Source organism: Elephas maximus, chromosome 10, assembly GCF_024166365.1.
Source record: "Elephas maximus indicus isolate mEleMax1 chromosome 10, mEleMax1 primary haplotype, whole genome shotgun sequence".
Classification (NCBI taxonomy): domain Eukaryota; kingdom Metazoa; phylum Chordata; class Mammalia; order Proboscidea; family Elephantidae; genus Elephas; species Elephas maximus.
The window spans coordinates 75,667,198-75,687,701 of NC_064828.1; the positions used below are offsets into that span (position 1 = coordinate 75,667,198).

Genomic DNA, 20,504 nt, shown 5'->3' on the forward strand with positions numbered 1-20,504 from the left:
GACAAAAAGAATGTCTGTCAGTAAGGTGGTGTTATGGTTTTTATTTTTACATGTTTTGGTTTTTTAAAAAAAAACTGTTTCTAATTAGGTCTTTTAACATTATGTTAAAACTCAATAATAATGCCAAGCAGAGATTACCTTGCTGAGAGATACCTTAACAGAAGCACATTTTAATCAAGAATGACCTGCCAAACCATACCACCTGCCCTCTTTCTTAATGCTTTGTGAACCAAGTTTGCCTCACCACATACAGAATGAAATACATTTCACTTTCTTCATACAAATTTATACATTCTTCATATAAATGAGCGGATACTAAAAACACCACCATGTAACCCTGTTGTTCACAAAATACATTTAAATCTACTCTTAATTTTTTATATTTGTGTGTTTTTATGTTCTTATATTAGGAGTAAATGGTTGTGGATCACTTTCGGAATCTACTGCTTACCGGAAGCGATCCACAGCCATTTACTGCTAATATAAAAAACCAGCTGCCACAGAGTCAGCTCCACCTCATGGCAACCCCACGTGTGTTAGTGTAGAACTTTGCTCCACAGAACTTTCAATGGCTGAGTTTTTGGACGTAGATTGCCAGGCCTTCCCAGGCACCTCAGTTAGACTCAAACCTCCAACCCTTCAGTTAGCAGCCAAGGGTGTTAACTGTTTGCACCACTCAGGGACTCCACTGCTAATACAAGAATTTTAAAAAATCAAAACAAAAACATAGAAGAACAGATTGAAATTTAAATGCAAAGAAAAAAAACAATATCTAAGCCAACCCGCAGACACATTTGTGGGACAGAGCAGTAGTACCTGGCTGGGCAAAGGGCTGACACCACCATGTTTTTCTCTCCTTACCAGGCAACAGCATCTCATGACTTTCTCTCTTTTGTGTTTAAGATCGGAGCACAGTGCTACTTGGAATGTTCGGCCCTGACTCAGAAAGGTCTCAAAGCGGTTTTTGATGAAGCGATCCTCACTATCTTCCACCCCAAGAAAAAGAAGAAACGCTGCTCCGACTGCCACAGGTGCTGCTCAGTTGTCTGAGGTTGCTGACACTTACCTGCACCCACAGAAGGGTAGAAATAGCAGCCGAACCTGGGTCCAAGCTCAAGTCAAAAAGGAGGGCATGACCGGAAAGGAATTCACTTCAGCCAGAAGCTGCTCCTTCCCTCTGGGAGCCCTCCCAAGCACCACACGCTAGTCAGCCAACCGCCACGAACCCCTGCCAGCAGAAGCACCCACATTGCACACTCTATGAGAACGCTGAGCCCGGATTTCAGCTTTGTGTCGGAAACAAAGTCAGAGACCATCTTTCTTTTTACATCTCCTCCCTCTGTCAACATGAAGCTGACAAGAAATTACTGCAGGAAAACCAAAAGTACTTGGTTTCTGTAGCAGCGGCCATTTTTGACGCTTTTTACAGAACATTGGAATACAATACTAACCTTTTTTCTGAATCTGCTACTCTACCCATGTGTCTTACATTCATCTGTATTATCTCAAGAAATTTGCTAATTTCCAATTTACTCAGGCCTTACAGATTCATACCAAATCGGTATAGACAGGATTTTTATATTCACATCTGTTTTTAGCCTGTTTCTACCAAAGCTATTAGAACCAACATGTACCTCTGAATGCCTGATTATGAAAAGACAAAAGAAAACTTAAAACCTCATGGACATATCCATACAGAGCCATGATTGTGGAACCTGATTGAAAGAAAATGTCATCTGAGTTGTTGCAGGTCCACATTGTTGCCAAAGATTCACCTTAGAAACACTTCGGTTGATGGGTGGCCTGATTTTTGCCATATTATATGACCATGGTAAATTAGAAATGAACTGTAGTATTTCAGCTTTTCATCCAAATTGCCTGGGTAGAAGAGTGTGGCAGGACCCATCTTCTAAGATATTCCTTATTCAGCAAAGTGAAATTTCCTGCTTCCTCCCTCCTCCAGTGAGCACATGCTCTGTCCCTCCCTTGATTTCACCCCTTCTCCCCTGCCAGGCTTCCTTTGCTCTCCCCAGTCATAACTTGATCTAAAAGAAGGATCTGCCATTGGGGAAGGAAAATCCAATATTTAAAAACTCTTCAAAGGTCAAGTAAAGTGTCTCAACTTTTCCATTTGCTTCAAATAAAAATGCTTCTCAGCTTACCCCCACATGGGCTGCCATTCCATTTAAACGACATTTTCCAGTTTCAAAAAAAACACCAAATCAATTGTCCCCGAGTCCATTCTGACTCACAATGACCCCATGTGTGTCAAAGTAGACCTGCACTCCACAGGGTTTTCAATGGCTATGATCTTTCACTGGCACCTCTAGGTGGATTCAAACTGTCAACCTTTCAGTTAGTAGTTGAGCGCTTGACTGCTTGTGCCACCCAGGTCTCCTTTTCAGGTACAACTAGTACTAAAACATTACATCTCCCTGTTTCCTATAGTCATTGTCGCAAATGTCTTTTTAAGGGCTAGGTCTGTGGGTACCAAGTTCTGGATCCGTTTATGTGTTATCCCCTGCTGTCCAAAATGATGCACTATTTAGAACAGAGACTTTGGGGAAGTAAAATCTTCCAGTAAGGGATTACGTATAGAAGCCCTGGTGTGCAGCGGTTAAAGCGCTTGGCTACTAACCAAAAGGTCAGTGGTTCAAACCTACCAGCTGCCCCACTGGAGAAAGCTGTGGCAGTCTGCTTCCATAAATATTACAGCCTTGGAAACCCTATGGAGCAGTCCTACCCTGTCCTATGGGGTCAAAAAAAAAAAAAGTCACTATGAGTCAAAATTGACTTGATGGCCGCAGGTTTTTTGTTGCTGTTTATTCTATACAAACCTTCCAAAATGCCAGGAACTCTTAATATCATGAAGTGAGTTACTTCTTTGCTTTTAATTAGAGGCTATGAGGGCTTCTAATTAATCTTATTTGCTAACAAGTACCCTGGAAACTCCCAGATAGGCACTTAATTTTTTATTTCAATTGCATAAGGAAAGGGCTGCTTTGCAGCACAATATTACAGAAATTTTAGTTTAAGACTTTCCAGATTAAAACTCCCTCTACTGGAAAAAGCCAGCTTCCTTGTCCCTTCTGCTCCTGGAGGAAGCACATAAACAAAGAAGCATATGGTATAGGTCATTCTCCATTAAGACCTTCCATGCCACCCCCTCCATTATTTGTTTCATCATTTGTTTAGAATTTCTGAAATTTTTTCCTTTCTTCCCCATTTCAAGTTCTATTTCCCTTCTCTAATGGCCAACCATTCTCTTACACACACGCACGCACACACACACACACACACGCACATATCCCACAGCCTAAAAGAAAACGGGAGTTTTGTAAGTCAAAGCTTGACATTTAGATTAAACAAGGGCTTTCTGCCTTTGTAAATGGAAATCAACTGTGTATGAACTATAACTCCATGAAGGTTACAAATTCATCCTTTACAAACGGTAATGGGCATTTAGTTCTGTAATAAATGACTTGCTATTGACCAGTTCCGTTACATTATTCCATAGTTACATCTTGCTAATGGGCCATTCCTCACTTCTCACTGATGTGTTTGAAAAATTGAGAGCAGTATGTTTGCTCCACCACGGAGAATTTTCCAGATATGTGCACTCAGCTGGCAATTGGCTCCCCAAGACATCACCTCCTTAATGTGCCATAGGGCTTCACTTGCTCACAGTGGGAAAATCACCCTCTCACCTGGAACCGGATCCCTGTGAGAGACGGTTAGAGCCTGGGTGGAGCAGACTCCCAGGGGCCTTAGGAGCTAATTGCTGAATAAAGCAATGAAGAAGAAAGAAACCTAAATGAGTTAATGTCATTCCACCAATTTACCATGAGCACTTATTTCCTGTTTCTTGACAAGATCTAGTACACTAAAAAGTGCTTTTTGCCACAAGATTAAATATAACTATATTCTGAAACCAAAGAAGAGACATAGAAACCTGAAGAAGGTTCCTTTAAAGGTTCACACTATCTCCCAAAGTCAAGAAAAGGCAGCTGAGCTCTATTTAAAGGTAGAGTCTTAACTTTTCGAACCCAAAGAGGCCTCAGAAATTATAGTCCAACCTCCCTCTACCCCATTTTACAGATGAGGAAACTTAAGTCCAAATAGGTTAAAAGAGGTGTGTGTGGCAGAGTTGGGACAGATCTTAGATTTTCTGACTTTCCATCCAGTGCCCTTCAACTCCACACAACAATCTATTATCACACATACTGTGTTGGAGTTTTACAGGCATATTATTGGAGTTGTAGCTGTTTATAGAATCCAGCCACATTTCAAAAATAAGACTTCATGTCGTGGAACCACTGTTTTTTATCACACTAGTAATATCTTAGAGACAAGAATTTGATCTATGCACTCATATGCTTGGAACCCACAATAAACAGAGATGTAATCCCTGTCGAATTGTTCATTCAAGTAAGCTAGTTTAACAGATATTTTTTCATTCAGATGGTTGGTTGGTTGGTTGGTGGAATTCTTGAGCTAATTTGGAACAACAAAAGGACTAAGACACAAGTCAAAGCCACGTCCACAGTAAGAAATCTGGGCTGATTTCTGCCAAAAAAAAAATTTTTTTTTAACTCAAAAAATAATTACTGAACCCAGTAACCACAGCAACCCTAAGCCAGGAAGCCCTAAACTAGAAAGTTAAAAACTACATCATATACATGTGACAAGAAGCAGGACTTGGTTCTGAGTTTTAAGTGACAATATGTCTGCTCATAATAAGCAAGGAACTGTTCGGAGAGATTTCTGGGCCATAAGAGAAGTGCCAAATGCAGTGGATGTAACCACACACAATTCTCATAGCACCACCAGTGAGGAACTAGTATTAAAGTGGCGGCCAAAAGGCCATCCATGACAAGGATACTCACACTTTTAGGAGAAAATAAAGTTAATCCAGAACTTGAAGCCAACAAAAATGCCGTTATTTAAGGTGTAAGTTCCTGTAAACACTACCCTCACAAACTAGGGGGTCTTCAATATGAAATGTTTGACTTGAGGTAAGCCTTTAAAAGAGGGTATGACATTCATAAAAACAAACTCATCCATGAGGCCAAAGTGATGGAAAATTAGAAACTGAGGTTTTGCTTTAAAGGAATGTTTGAAACGACACTGGGGTTTACAACCTAACCCATGTTTTGAAATGCATCTCTATGTTCAGATGCCAGAATACAAAATGTGCATTCTTTCTCTACAGTGAGAAATGCCAATCACCAACTATCCTCCTAAGAGTCATCGCGTAGACTGCTCGGGTACAAAGACGGAAACTTGACAATTTTTTTCATTTCAAGGGCCATTATAAAGGAAAAGAGAATATCAGAGAAACTAAATTTCTTACAAAGGAAGCTAGGCACTTTTAAAAGAAAGCATTTAGAGAATGGACAGGCAGCTAAAACTAAACACAAGGCGAAAACACAGGACTGACAATTCTGCAAGAGTTGTTAACTTCTCCCTGGTCTCTAGAGGCATGGTTGTTGTGTTGTTAGGTGCAGTCTAGTCAGTTTCAACCCATAGCAACCTTACGTACTACCCAGTCCTGCACCATCCTCACAGTCGTAGCTATCTTTGAGCCCACTGTTGTAGCCATTATGTCAATTCATCTCATTGAGGGTCTTCCTCTTTTTCACTGACCCTCTACTTTACCAAGCATGATGTCCTTCTCCAGGAATTGGTTCCTCCTGATTTACCTGTTGAAAGTGCATGAGACCAAGTCTCACCATCCTCGCTTCCAAGGAGCGTTCTGGCTGTACTTCTTCCAAGACAGATGTATTTTTTCTTCTGGCAATCCATGGTATGTTCAGTATTCTTGACCAACACCATAATATTCAAAGGCATCAATTCTTCAGTCTTCCTTATTCATTGCCCAGTTTTCACATGTATATGAGGGGCTGAAAAACAGCACAGCTTGAATCAGACACACCTTAGTCCTCAAATTGGCATCTTTGCTTTTTAACACTTGAAAGAGGTCTTTTGCAGCAGATTTGCCCAATGCAATATGTCATTTGTTTTCTTTTTTTTGTTTTTTTTTGTTTTGTTTTGTTTTGTTTTCTTGACTGCTGCCTCCATGGGCCTTTATTGTGGATCCAGCTAAAATGAAATTGTTGACATCTTCGATGTTTTCTCCATTTATTGTGATGTTGCTTATTGGTGCAGTTTTCTTTATGTTGAAGTGTAATCCATACTGAAACCTGTAGTCTTTGATCTTCATCAGTAACTGCTTCAAGTCCTCTTCACTTTCAGCAAGCAAAGTTGTGTCATCTGCGTATCTCCACCAATCCTGATGCTGCATTCTTCTTCATATAGTCCAGCTTCTCGGATTATCTGCTCAACATACAGATCGAATACATATGGCAAAATAATACAACTCCAACACACCCCTTTCCTGACTTTAAACCATGCAGTTTCCTGGTTCTGTTAGAACGACTGTCTCTTGGTCTATGTACAGATTCTGCGTGAGCACATTTAAGTGTTCTGGAATTCTCATTCTTCACAATGTTATCCTTGATTTGTTATGATGCACACAGTCAAATGCATTTCCATAGTCAATAAAATACAGGTAAACATCTTTCTGGTATTCTTTTCTTTCAGTGAAGATCCATCTGACATCAGTAATGATGTCCCATAGAATCCCTCAACCTTGCAATTTGAGGCTTGTATTTTTTTTCTCTAGTTCTTTCAGTTTGAGAAATGCCAACCGTGTTCTTCCCTTTTGGTTTTCTAACATCAGGTCTTTGCACAATTCGTTATCATACTTTACTTTGTCTTCTCCAGCCAGCCTTTGAAATCCTCTGTTCAGCTCTTTTACTTCATCATTTCTTCCATTTGCTTTAGCTACTCTATGCACAAAAGCAAGTTTCAGAGTCTGATATGACATCCATTCTGGTCTTTTCTTTCTTTCCTGTCTTTTTAATGACCTTTTGTTTTCTTCATATATGATGCCCTTTATGTCATCCCACAACTGTCTGGTCTTCAATCATTAGTGTTCAATGCATTAAAATCTATTCTTGAGATGGTCTCTAAATTCAGGTGGGACATACTCAAGATCATACTTTGGCTGTCATGGACTTGTTTCAGTTTTCTTCAGCTTCATCTTGAGCTTGCATATGAGGAACTGATCGTCTGTTCTGCGGTTGGCCTCTGACCTTGTTCTGATTGAAGATATTGAGCTTTTCTATCATCTCTTTCCACAGATATAGTCTATTTGATTCCTGTGTGTTCCTTCCAACAAGGTCCACATGTATAGTCATCATTTTTGTTGTCACAAAAAAGTATTTGCAATGAGTAAGTCATTGGTCTTGCAAAATTCTGTCATACAATCTCCAGCATCGTTTCTATCACGAAGTTCATACTTTCCAACTACCAATCCTTCTTTTTTCCAGCTTTCACATTCCAGTCACCACTAATTATCAATGCGTCTTGATTGCACGTTTAATCAATTTCAGGTTGCAGAAGTTGGCAAAAATCTTCAGTGTCTTCATCTTTGGCCTTAAAGTTTGGTGCATAAATTTGAATAATAGTCATATTAACTGGTCTTCCTTATAGGCATATGGATATTATGCTATCACTGACAGCATTGTACTTCAGGATGGATCTCGCAATATTCTTTTTTTTTTTAATTTGATTTATTTTGTTGTTCTTTTTGAGAAAATATACAGCAAAACATACACCAGTTCAACAGTTTCTACATGTACAATTCAGTGACATTGATACATTGATACAGTTGTGCAACAATTCTCACCCTCCTTTTCTGAATTCTTTCACCCTCATTAACATGAATTCACTGCTGCCTCTGGTTCCTACCTAATCTTTCGAATTGCTGTGGTCAATTTGAGTCCATATATATAGTTCTTAAAAGAGCGTAATACTCCAGGCAAACTTTTTTTTTACTAGTTAAGCTAAATTATTGCTCAGTTTAAAGAAGACTTCAGGGGTTATTTTTGGTTTAAGGTTTAAGATTATCTCAAGACAATAGTTTCAGGGGTTCATCCACCCTCCATGGCTCCAGTAAATCTAGAACCTATGAGAATTTGAAATTCAGGTCTGCATTTTCCCCCTTTTCATCAGGGTTCTTCTATAGAATCTTTGATCAAAATGTTCAGTAACGGTAGCCAGGCATCATCCAGTTCTTCTGGTCTCACATCAAACAGGGCAGTTGTTCATGGAGTCAATTAGCCACACATTTCATATCCTCCTCCTATTTCTGACTCTCCTTCCTCTGCTGCTCCAGGTGAATAGAGACCAATTGTTATGCTTTGGATGCCCACTTGTAAGCTTTTAAGACCTCATACACTACACAGTGAACTAGGAAGTAGAAGAGAAGCACTAAACATGTTATTAGGCAAATTACCTGAGACGTCCCATGAAACTATGACCCTAAACCTCCAAACCAAGGAACCAAATCCCATGAGGTGTTTAGTTGTATAAAAGTAGCCTCAGCTACTTTTTTTTTTTTGTCATTGTAAATATATCTATGACACAACTTTTGACAATTCAACTTTTTACAGGTGTACAACATATTGATAGCAATCACAATAATTGGCTGTGCAACTCTATCCTTAATCAATGTGATTTTTCTATCAGTATTAACCCCTTTTCCCCCTCCCTGTTACCCCTGTTAACCACTAATAATCTTTTGTCTCCATACATTTACTTTTTCTTGGTTTTTTATATAAGCAAGGTCATATAATACTTGTCCATTTGTGGTTGGCTTATTTCGATCAGCATAATGTCTTCAAGCTCCATCCATACTGTAGCATGTATCACAACTTCATTTCTCCTACTGGCTGAGTAGTATTCCATTGTATGTGTATACTACATTTTGTTTATCCATTTATCTGTTGATGGGCATTTAGGTTGTTTCTAGCTTTTGGCTATTGTGAATAGTATTGCAATGAACGTTGGTGTACAAGTCTCTTTTAGAGCCTCTACTTTCAAGTCTTTTGGGTATATACGTAGGAGTGGAGTCATATAATAATTCTATTTTTAGTTGTTTGAGGAACTACCACACCGTTTTCCACAATGGCTGTACCATTTTGCACTCCTACCAGCAATGAATGGATAAGGGTTCCAATTTTCCCACATTCTCACCAACATTTGTTATTTTCTGGGTTTTTCCTTTTTTTTTTTTAATCTTAGCCATCCTAGTGGTGAAATGTTCTTTTTGATGATAAATGCAATGCCATTCCTCTTTGTCATTCCTTGCATAGTAGGCCATAGAATTGTCTGATTCAAAATGGCCAATACCAGTCCATTTCAGCTCGCTAATGCCTAGGATATTGATCTTTATGCATTCCATTTCATTTTTGGCAACTTCTAATTTTCCTAGATTCATACTTTGTACATTCCTCATTCCCGTTATTAACGGATGTTAGCAGCTGGTTTCTTCTCATTTTGAGTCATGCCACATCAACAAATGTAGATCCTGAAAGCTTGACTCCATCCATGTCATTAAGGTGAACTCTACTTTGACAAGGCAGCTCTTCCCCAGTTGTATTTTGAGTGCCTTCCAACCTGAGGGGCTTATCTTCCAGCACTATATCAATGTTCTGCTACTATTCCTAAGGTTTTCACTGTCTAATTTTTTTCACTGTCCAAATAGATCACCAGGCCCTTCTTCCTACTCTGTCTTAGTCTGGAAGTTCCACTGATACTTGTCTACCATGGGTGATCCTGTTGGTATTTGAAATGCCAGTGGCAAAGCTTCCAGCATCCCAGCAACATGCAAGCCCCCACAGTATGACAAACTAACAGACAGGTGGTGGCACAGGGATTAATAAAGAAGGACTGTTAATGTTCATAGGAGCCCTGGTTGCACAGTGGTTAAAACGCTAGGCTGCTAACCAAAAGGTCAGCAGTTTGAACCCACCAGCTGCTCCGTGGGAGAAAGGTAAGGCAGTCTGCTTCTGTAAAGATTTACAGTGTTGGAAACCCTATGAGGCAGTTCTACTGTGTCCTATAGGATAACTATGAGTCGAAATTGATTCAACGGCAATGGATTTGGTTGAGTTGCAGATAAGGTTCACGTTTCTGGGTATCTTAAGCAGAGTGGTACAGCATCAGCCAATATTGTTGACTATTAATATCTTAGAATCCTTGATGATTCCACCTTGCAATTGGTTCAAAATGAATAAAATTCTGGACAAAGTCCTTCAGGAGTCTCTATCTTTAATAGCAGCTTGGGCCATCATCCTCTCACCTTCTCCGCTTACACAGAACATACAGTCAAGGGAAGCTTATGGAGAAATTTGAGTGAATAAATGATTTGCAGTTTTCCTTAAGCACAAACTGGCATAAAATCTGAAAACCACGACTTTGGGATACCTGGGAACCTATTCATATGAATGATATTTACTCATCTTCAGTGGGTTATCTCTAAATGAATAGATTGCATTTAAAATGCACACAGCAATGACAGGATACAAAAATATGAGATAAAGCAACAGTTCATGGTGCATCAATGGTCATCAAAGACCAGAAGGGAAATTAAAACTTCAGGCTCTACTCAGAGACACTTCAGTCATCAGAGACTTGACCATGCTCTTTGGAGATCTCTTTGGGTTAGGGGAGAAATGAGAGGCATTGACTCATTTGTGAACTGGTGGGATGCAAGTTCAACAATAGTACTTGGCTTTAAATTCCACTACAGGAAATTACAGTGAAAGTTGCATGTTTAATCTTGGTCATAATCTATTTTTTTTATTCTCCCCAGAGGATGTTATATCAAAAGCCAAAGTTGTTTTAGTGTGTATAAGTTTTAAATATGTTCCACTGTGACAATTTCATTCTGCTGTATGAGTTCTGTGGTGATTCAGAAGCTTTGTGATGCTATAGCTGGAGTAATTGTGTTGTATTTTTAACCATGTCCTCCAAACCCCCCTATATGCAGTTATCTTTTCTTAACAGGATTTGATCAGTGTTGTAGGGCACATAATGTCTGGAGCAATCTGAGTAGAAGGACCTCAAGGACTAGATCCAAGTCTCACCTAGAAGCAACCTTAGCGTGCTTTGCTTCCCAGTGACCCTGCACAAGTCAGTCTTTTGAGTTTATATTAGTTCATTGGAGGAAAAAACATGGAAACCCCTTCAAAGCAGGGCAATGTGTTTGGGAAAGCTTTGTAAATACACATCAAAAATGCCACCACTTGTCATTTTTTAAAACAAATTCTTTAAGCAATCAGATTTTTTCCCCCTTTATGGGAGATATGGGCAGGAAAGTTATAGAATTCTACATTCTTCTCATCACTTGATTTAAATTGGGGTTTGCCCAGATTAAACAATAATTACTGTTTAAGTACATTTCAGCAAAGTTTCATTCCAAAGGAAACAGTTCATGTTGCTCCCACTGCAATCTCTACAGAGGATAGACAAGGGAGTATGGCTGGCCTGCTCATGGGTTGGCATCTTATAATCTGCATCTCATACAATGTCTATTCTATGAACACTTTTTATAATTAATGGAACATTATTTCAAGCACCCTTCAGCCTTGCAGTTTATTTTGTTGTACCATATCCTGACTTTTAAGTAATTAAATAGTCTTCTTCCAACTCTTATTTCTGCACCGTCTGAGAGTGTCTTCACCAGCCATTCAAGGAAACTGCTTTTCTCAGGCCAGTGTTATGATCGGAAATTGCCTACCCCCTCATTACTCAAAGAGTGGCCCATGGACCAACAGCATTGGAATCACCTAGGAGCTAGTTAAAAAATCTGTTGCCAGTGACTTGATTCCGACTCCTGGCAACCCTATAGGACAGAGTAGAACTGCCCCATAAGGTTTCCAAACAGCAGCTGGTGGAGTCGAACTGCCAACCTTTTGGTTAGCAGCCGAATTCTTAACCACTGAACAACCAGGGCTCCAGGAGCCGGTTAGGCTTGTAGAATCTCCGGCCCACCCCAGAACTAGTGAATCAGAATCTGCAGTTTAACAAGACCCCAGGTGATTCTTGCATATCTTAAAAGTTGGGAAGTACTGGTCTACGGACATTCACGTTCATCATCAGTCTTTATATCTAAAATACGTTAACTGAGATGCTTCCTAGATACATCCAAACACCTTGAGGGTCCAAGTTACTGGGGCTAAGGGCTGGAGACCATGGTCTCAGGGACATCTAGGTCAACTGGCATAGCCTAGTCCATAAAGAGAATATTCTACATCCTACTTTGGTGAGTAGTGTCTGGGGTCTTAAAAGCTTGAGATCAGCCATCTAAGATACATCTATCAGTCCATTCAGAGCAATGGAGAATGAAGAAAACCAAAGACACAAGGAAAATATTAGTCCAAAGGACTAATAAAGCACAGCCTCCACCAGCCTAAGCCCCAAAAATTAGATAATGCCCAGTATCATCACCAACCACTCTGATAGGGATCACAATAGAGAGTCCCAGGCAGAGTGGGAGAAAAATGTAGAACAAAATTCAAATTCACACACACAAAAAAAGACCAGATTTACTGGCCTGACAGAGACTGGAGGAACCCTTGAGACTATGGTACCTGAGCTCCCTGCTAATGCAGAACTGGAGCCACTCCCAAAGTCCACTTTTGGGCCCAAGGTTAGACCTGTACTCCATTACTATCAAGTCACTTCCAACTCATAGTGACCATATAGGACAGAGTACAGCTGCTCCATAGGGTTTTCAAAGAGCAGCTGGTGGATTTGAACTGCCAACCTTTTGGTTAGCAGCAGAGCTCTTAACCGCTATGCCACCAGGGCTCCAAAAAGATTAGACAGATCTGTAAAACAAACAATAACACACGTGAGGAAGGTGCTTCTTAATTCAGTCAAGTATATGAGACCAAATGGGCAACATCTGCCCAAAACCAAAGACAAGAAGGCAGAATGGGACAGGAAAACTGGATGAATGGAAACAAGGAGCACGGGGTGGAAAGGGGGAGAGTGCTGACACATTGCAGGGATCGCAACCAATGTCAGGAAACAATTTGTGTATAAATTTTTGAATGAGAAACTAATTTGCTCAGTAAAGTTTTACCTCAAGGACAACAAAAGTTAAAAAAAAAAATGTAGCTGCCTGGCACAAAAAGGTGATGAAGAAACCATCAACTTAGCCCATCTCTGTGATAATAGATTTTGGGCATTCCTCAGGCTAATGTATGAATTATTCATATTTACTGGATAAATAAAAAGTCCTTGCTTTTTTTCATCATGTGCTGTCCAGCTGCAGGAAAGGAATAGCATATTTTGGAATCAAAAACAGAAAAGCTGCATCTGGTTTGAAAGATCTGTTAAATCTAAAGTACTTCTGTTCTGAAAGTCTTTTTGAAGTTTATAAGGGAGAGAAAAATACTCCCAAAAATTAGTTTCCTTAAAGAAATAAGAATTTATATCACATGAATTTGTAAACTTATAAAATGAGGATAAAATAAATTCCTTAGGCATAAAGCTTTTGATGAAGTTTCTGTCTTCATTGCTTAAGACATAGTGGTCTAGGTGCTTGTCATGGATTGTGAATTGTGTTCCCCAAAAACTGTGTGTATCAGTTTGGCTGGGCCGTGATTCCCAGTATTATATGGTCATTCTCCATTTTGTGATTGTAATTTTATATTGAAGAGGATTTGGGTGGGATTATAACACCCTTACTAAGGTCACAGCCCTCATCCAATGTAAAGGGAGTTTTCTGGGGTTGTGGCCTGAACCACCTTTTATCTTCCAAACCCACTGCCCTTGAGTCAATTCTGACTCATAGCGACCCTATAGGACAGAGTAGAACTACCCCGTAGAGTTTCCAAGGAGGGCCTGGCGGATTCGAACTGCTGACCTCTTGGTTAACAGCTGTAGCACTTAGCCACTATGCCACCAGGGTTTCCTTTTATCTTACAAGAGAGAAAAGGAAAGGGAAGCAAGCAGAGAGTTGGGGACCTCAAACCACCAAGAAAGCACCACCGGAGTAGAGCACATCCTTTGGACCCAGAGCTCCTGCACCTGAGAAGCTCCTCAACCAGAGGAAGATTGAGGACAAGGACCTTCCTCTAGAGCCGACACAGAGAGAAAGATTTCTCTTGGAGCTGACGCCCCAAATTTGGACTTTTAGCCTACTTTACTGTGAGAAAATAAATTTAGCCATCCACTTGTGGTATTTCTGTTACAGCAGCAGGAGATAACTAAGACAGTGCCAGAATGAGGGTTAATTGCAAACTACTTGTTCTCTAAACAGGGCATCCCACAGACTCATTGCTTGACTGCCTTAAGCACAGACCAGAGTTTTATTCACTTATCCCCCTTGTTGACATAAGCAACATATTTTGCTAAACATCACTGGAGACCATGCTGTGTTCTCCATGCCCACAGCACATCCTGTGTACAAGAATCCTTAAAAATTGTAAACACACACACACACACTGAAATCTATGGTCGTCTTCAAATCCCATCGCTACTAAAAAGATCTAAAGGCAAATTACACCTACCTTCAAATAAATCAAGACAGAGCACAAAGATCACCACTTCTTTTGCACCTGCAAATGGCCTGGCTGGGTTGTCAACAACGCTCTCACAGGATGTGGCCCTGGTGTCTTTGCGTAGGTGCAGTCATTAAGGGACCACTTCCTCTTTGAAGGACCACCTCCACTTCTTGCAGTAGGCTTCCCTTTGCACTGCTGGCCTGACTTCTGTCTGAGCAGGCTTTAAATACTTTCAGTGTCTTCCATCATGCTCTAGGATGTAGGAACCCACCTGTGTCCTGAGAGTGCCCACAAAATGAAAGGTTTTTAAACTGGGACTACTTTTACATCTGGGAGCAGTTTGGCTACCCAAAGCAGTTAGCATTCTTGAAAGGGTTCGATCAAATCCAAAACTGGAGTCTTATCAAAGATTAATTATCCCTGATTTTTTGCTTATAACCACTGGTGCTTTCCAAAAAGTATTTCTCATACTATTTTCAAGATTTCACCTGGGACTGCATATCTGCCCACAGCCTGCCACACCACTGCACACCCACCCATTCACTTCCTGCCTAGAGTCACAAAGTCTATTTTACCCTCTTCATTGGAAACTAATATAGAAAGAAAACCGGCATCAACACAAAATTTCTTTTGAATAATTTATTTACTTGTAAATTTAAAATGTTTGATTCCCAGTCCCTTTACTGCAATAGAGCCCTAATGGCACAGTGGTTAAAATCTCTGCTGCTAACCAAAGGTCAGCAGTTCTAATCCACTAGCCGCTCCTTCGAAACCCTATGGAGCAGTTCTACTCTGTCTTATAAGGTCACTATGAGTTGAAATCGACTCTATGGCAACGAGTTTACTACAACAGTAAAATAAAATCCCAGCCCAAGATATCCGAAAGCCTCTCTTCATTTGAATAAAAATGCTTCTGCTGAATTAAGTGCATGGCAATAATCAAGTGCTGAAGAAGAGAGACCCCCTGATCAGAGCCCACTCGCTTCTTCTCCTCCGCTTGACTGCAGTTCGGAATGCTGAAATTAGAATGAGTAAACATGTGGTACATTAGTTCCTTTTAGGTTTTGTCCTCAAGTTGGCTCAGATTTGGTTAATGCTGAAATTTGTGACTGATTTCATTTGGACCTTGTTTCTCACTAAAAGGTATTTATGGTTCAATGGGGAGATGTTTCAGCATTGGCTTCTTGAGCTTGCCAAGCAGGAGCCAAAAGTTGGTCAAAATCTCTTGCTTGAAAATGTTTCCCACATATTTTAAAACACTAGATGTTTTGATGCCACTCGGTAAAATTGGTTCCCCCAGAATATTTTAATTTCGGTATGTAGATTCCAAGAGGAAATGGAAGATGAAGGGTCAAAATCACCTGGGGGTTTAGATCACCTGCCTTTGATGGCCCACCTTTCCATGCTACGGACATCTCAGGACACTTGGCAGGAGCAGCCCAGTGAAGCCAAGAAAACATGATCTCTCAAACACTTCACATACAATTTTCAAACTAACAGGATAAATTTCTACATGTACAGTTCCTTGAGGTAATGACAATGAATAATTCATCAGTATCCTTTGTTGTGTTTGTATATAGTTTGTTTGCAGTGAATAAATGCTCTTTCAAATTATTTTAAGTTGGATATTATTTGACATTTGGGGATATTCACATTTATCCCTTGCTCATAATCCTGTCTTCAACATCACCCAAAGATAATTATCCTTCTCATCTTGGTAATACAAGCAGTCACTGAGTTAGGAACGGCCGACTGACTTACAACCCGTAGTTACAAACTAGCCCCGTAAAGCCTATTATATTATAATTTTGAGGTATATACAATGGTTCATAATAACAAACAGGCACTACTTTGCGATGCCCATCAAAGCATCATTATTATCATTAATGTATTATTATTCAGCTGAAAGAACTGAAGTAAAAATTCAAGTCTTGAGTTGCAATAGTGGAAGGATTCTACGGGCAAAATACTGAACGACACAGGAAGCATCAAAAGAAGATGGAAGGAATACAGAGTCACTGTACCAGAAAGAATTGGTCAACATTCAACCATTTCAGGAGGTAGCATGTGATCACGAACAAATGGTACTGAAAGAAGTTCAAGCTGCACTGAAGGCATTGGTGAAAAACAAGGCTCCAGGAATTGATAGAATAACAACTGAGATGTTTCAACAAACAGATGGAACACTAGAAGTGTTCATTCATTTACACCAAGAAATTTAGAAGACAACTACCTGGCCAAACAACAGGAAAAGATTCATATTTATGCCTATTCCAAAGAAAGGTGGTCCAACCGAATGTGGAAATTATCAAACAATATCGTTAATATAACACACAAGTAAAATTTTGCTGAAGATCATTCAAAAATGGTTGCAGCAGTACATCAACAGAAAACTGTCAGAAATTCAAGCTGGATTCAGATGAGGACCGGGAACCAGGGATATCATTGCTGATGTCAGGTGGATCCTGGCTGAAAGCAGAGAATACCAAAAAGATGTTTACCTGTGTTTTGATTGTGCTAAGGCATTCAACTGTGTGGCTCATAACAAATTATGGATAACATTGTGAAGAATGGAAATTCCAGAACACTTAATTGTGCTCAGGAGGAATCTGTACATAGATCAAGAGGCAGCTGTTAGAACAGAACAAGGAGATTCTGCATGGTTTAAAGTCAGGAAAGGTGTGCATCTGGATTGTATCCTTTCATCATACCTATTCAGTCTGTATGCTGAGCAAATAAACTAAGAAGCTGGACTATATGAAGAAAAACACAGCATCAGGACTGGAGGAAGACTTGTTAACAACCTGCAATGTGCAGATGATACAACCTTGCTTTCTGAAAGTGAAGAGGACCTGAAGCACTTACTGATGATGATCAAAGACCACAGCCTTCAGTATGGATTACACCTCAACATAAAGAAAACAAAAATCCTCAAAATTGGACCAATAAGCAATATCATGATAAATGAGAAAAGATTGAAGTTATCAACGATTTCATTTTACTTGGATCTACAATCAACACCCATGGAAGCAGCAGTCAAGTAATCAAAAGATGCATTTCATTGGGCAAATCTGCCACAAAAGATCTCTTTAAAATGCTGAAAAGCAAAGATGTCACCTTGAAGACTAAGGTGTGCCTGACCCAAGCCACGGTGTTTTCAATTGCCTCATATGTATGCAAAAGCTGGGCAATAAATAAGGAAGACCAAAGAAGAATTGATGCCTTTGAATTATGGTGTTGGTGAAGAATATTGAGGATACCATGAACTGCCAAAAGAACAAACAAATCTGTCCTGAAAGAAGTGCAGCCAAAATGCTCCTTAAAGGCAAGGATTGCGAAAATTCATCTTACATACTTTGGACATGTTATCACAAGGGCTCAGTCCCTGTAGAAGGACATCATGCTTGGTCAAGTAGAGGGTCTGCGAAAAAGAGGAAGAACCCAGATGAGATGGAGTGACACAGTGGCTGCAACAATGGGCTCAAGCATAACAATGATTGTGAGAATGGCACAGGACCAGGCAGTGTTTTGTTCTATTGTACACAGGGTCGCTATCAGCTGGAACAGACTCAACAACACCTAACAACAACAAAACATTATTATGCTAAAGATGTTTTAGGGTATCTGAAAGTGTTTCTTTAATGTTTTTTATGCATAGGAAGGTACAGTATACACTATACACCAAGGTAGACATTTGACTAACTAAGGTTATGTATGAACTATATCTAACCTTTCTGACCTATATACAAATTCAACTTAAAGAGAGACAGGAACAGAACTTGTCCATAATCCAGAGACTGCCTGTATTGATGATACTCTTTCTAAAAGCAAAATGGCTTCTTCCTTTCTATTTTGAGGTCTCTTTGTTGGTAGGGGTCTTGTTTCTTTGTTTTATTGTCTTTTTGTGACTTTCCAGAAGGCCTGATGGCTCATGATCAAGGTCAGAGCATATAATTGATCCTGTGTATCAAGAGGCCTTTTTTTTTTTTTTTAACTCAATTACTCAGTATGTCAAAGAAATCGTACAGCTGAGGAAACTTAAGGTCAAATATAAAACCAAAGAACTTAGGAAATGTTTACTTAACTTCCTTGACCTTGGAGACAAGCCTCTGCCTGGCACTGCCAATTACGGAGCTTCTTCTCATCCTCTCCCTGTTACTAGACATCCCCTCCTCAGAGGTCTTCACACCCCACTCAGATACTCCAGGATCATAGCAACAAGACACGAAGCTTTCTGTATCTCCCCATATAAAATTTTAAGCAATTCCATTCATTAAGCCAAAGGAAATCATTATAAAACAAATGCCAGAAGATTCATCTTGCGAATAAGGACTGAAATTTTTCCGATCCAATAAGCTGTTTCACTAGTAGAAATTTTCAACAGAAAATTAAATTTGCAGAATTTGCTAAAGAACAGTTTGAAATGACTTCTTAATTGTTTCCTGGAATGTTTTGAAAAAGGAAACCAAAAAGAGATATAATACACATTGTTTTGAAGAAAATGTCTCCTGAATGAAGGCAAGCAGTCCTCTTGGAAAACTTCATAAAATACAATGTGTTTTATTAATGTTACATTATATACACAGTTCACCTATTATCTCTGAAATGTTTTTATTGATTAAGAAACTAATTAATTTGAAGAATTAGTTGGGTCACTGTAGCAAAGCTTGGTACTTTCTTGGTGCCTCATTCATTTCCTAACCAAAAGAAGAAGGGAAGCATATATTCCCATTTCTATTAATGGATCTAATATTGATTTACACCACTCCTAAAGCCAGAAGTGAAATAAGCTGTGAGAATTTATCTTCATTGGAAAATGCTCCCATGGGGGAAGAAAAAAAAAACTTACAGGGAACTTCTCCCTCCCCTTATCTTTTGTTAATTGCAAAATAAGCATATTTCCAACTGTAAGTCCTGAGAGTTAGTTTTATCTAACCAACAAAAACCACTTGACCATCAACAACACTAGGAGTCCTAATACATGTCATAAACAGAATACAAAACATAACTAACAATGCACAAACACCAGAAGAGAAACTAGATAATTGGGAGCTCCTAAAAATCAACACTTATGCTCATCAAAAGACTTCATCAAAAGTGTAAAAAGACAACCTACAGACAGGAAAAAAATTTTGGCTACAACATATCTGATCAGGGTCTAATCTCTAAAATCTACAAAACTACAAAACCTCAACAACAAACAATCAAATAACCCAATTAAAAAAAAAAAAAACGGGCAAAGGATATGAACAGGCACTTCACCAAAGAAGACATTCAGGCGGCTAACAGATACGTGAGGAAATGCTCATAATCATTAGCCATTAGAGAAATGCAAATCAAAACTACAATGAGATACCATCTCACCACAACAAGGCTGGCATTAAACCAAAAAACACAAAATAATAAATGTTGGAGAGGCTGCGGAGAGACTGGAACACTTATATACTGTGGTGGGAATGTAAAATGGTACAACCACTTTGGAAATCAATTTGACACTTCCTTAAAAAGATAGAAATAGAAGTACCATATGATCCAGCAATTCCACTCCTTAGAATGTATCCTAGAGAAACAAGAGCCATCACGCAGATACATGCACACCCATGTTCATTGCAGCACTGTTCACAATAGCAAAAAGATGGAAACAACCTAGGTGCCCATGAATGCATGAATGGATAAACAAATCATGGTATATTCACACAATGGAATACTACACAACAATAAAGAATAACAATGAATCCTTGAAACATCTCATAACATGGATGAATCTAGAAGGCATTATGCTGAGTGAAATTAGTCACAAAAGGACAAATATTGTATAAGATCACTATTATAAGAACTCAAGAAAAGGATTAAACAAAGAAGAAAACATTATGAGGAGAAGGAGAGGGAAATTCACTAACTAGATAGTAGACAAGAATCATCTTAGATGAAGGGAAGGACAACACACAATACAGGGGAAGTCCACACAACTTGACTAAACCAAAAGCTAAGAAGTTTCCTGAAACAACCAAACACTTCAAGGGACAGAGTAGCAGGGGTGGGGGTTTGGGGACAATGGTTTCAGGGAACATGTAGGTC

General features: G+C 39.4%; 1 protein-coding gene across 1 annotated transcript in view; it reads left to right on the forward strand.

The window, feature by feature from the left end:
• RHOJ (ras homolog family member J) overlaps positions 1-13,171 on the forward strand; it is a 117,031-nt gene extending 103,860 nt beyond the window's left edge. The window contains exon 5 of the mRNA XM_049899550.1: positions 904-13,171. Within this exon, the coding sequence (XP_049755507.1) occupies positions 904-1,050 (147 nt within the window). The 3' untranslated portion in view covers positions 1,051-13,171. The remainder of the gene's footprint in view (positions 1-903) is intronic.
• The last annotated feature ends 7,333 nt before the right edge of the window (positions 13,172-20,504 follow it).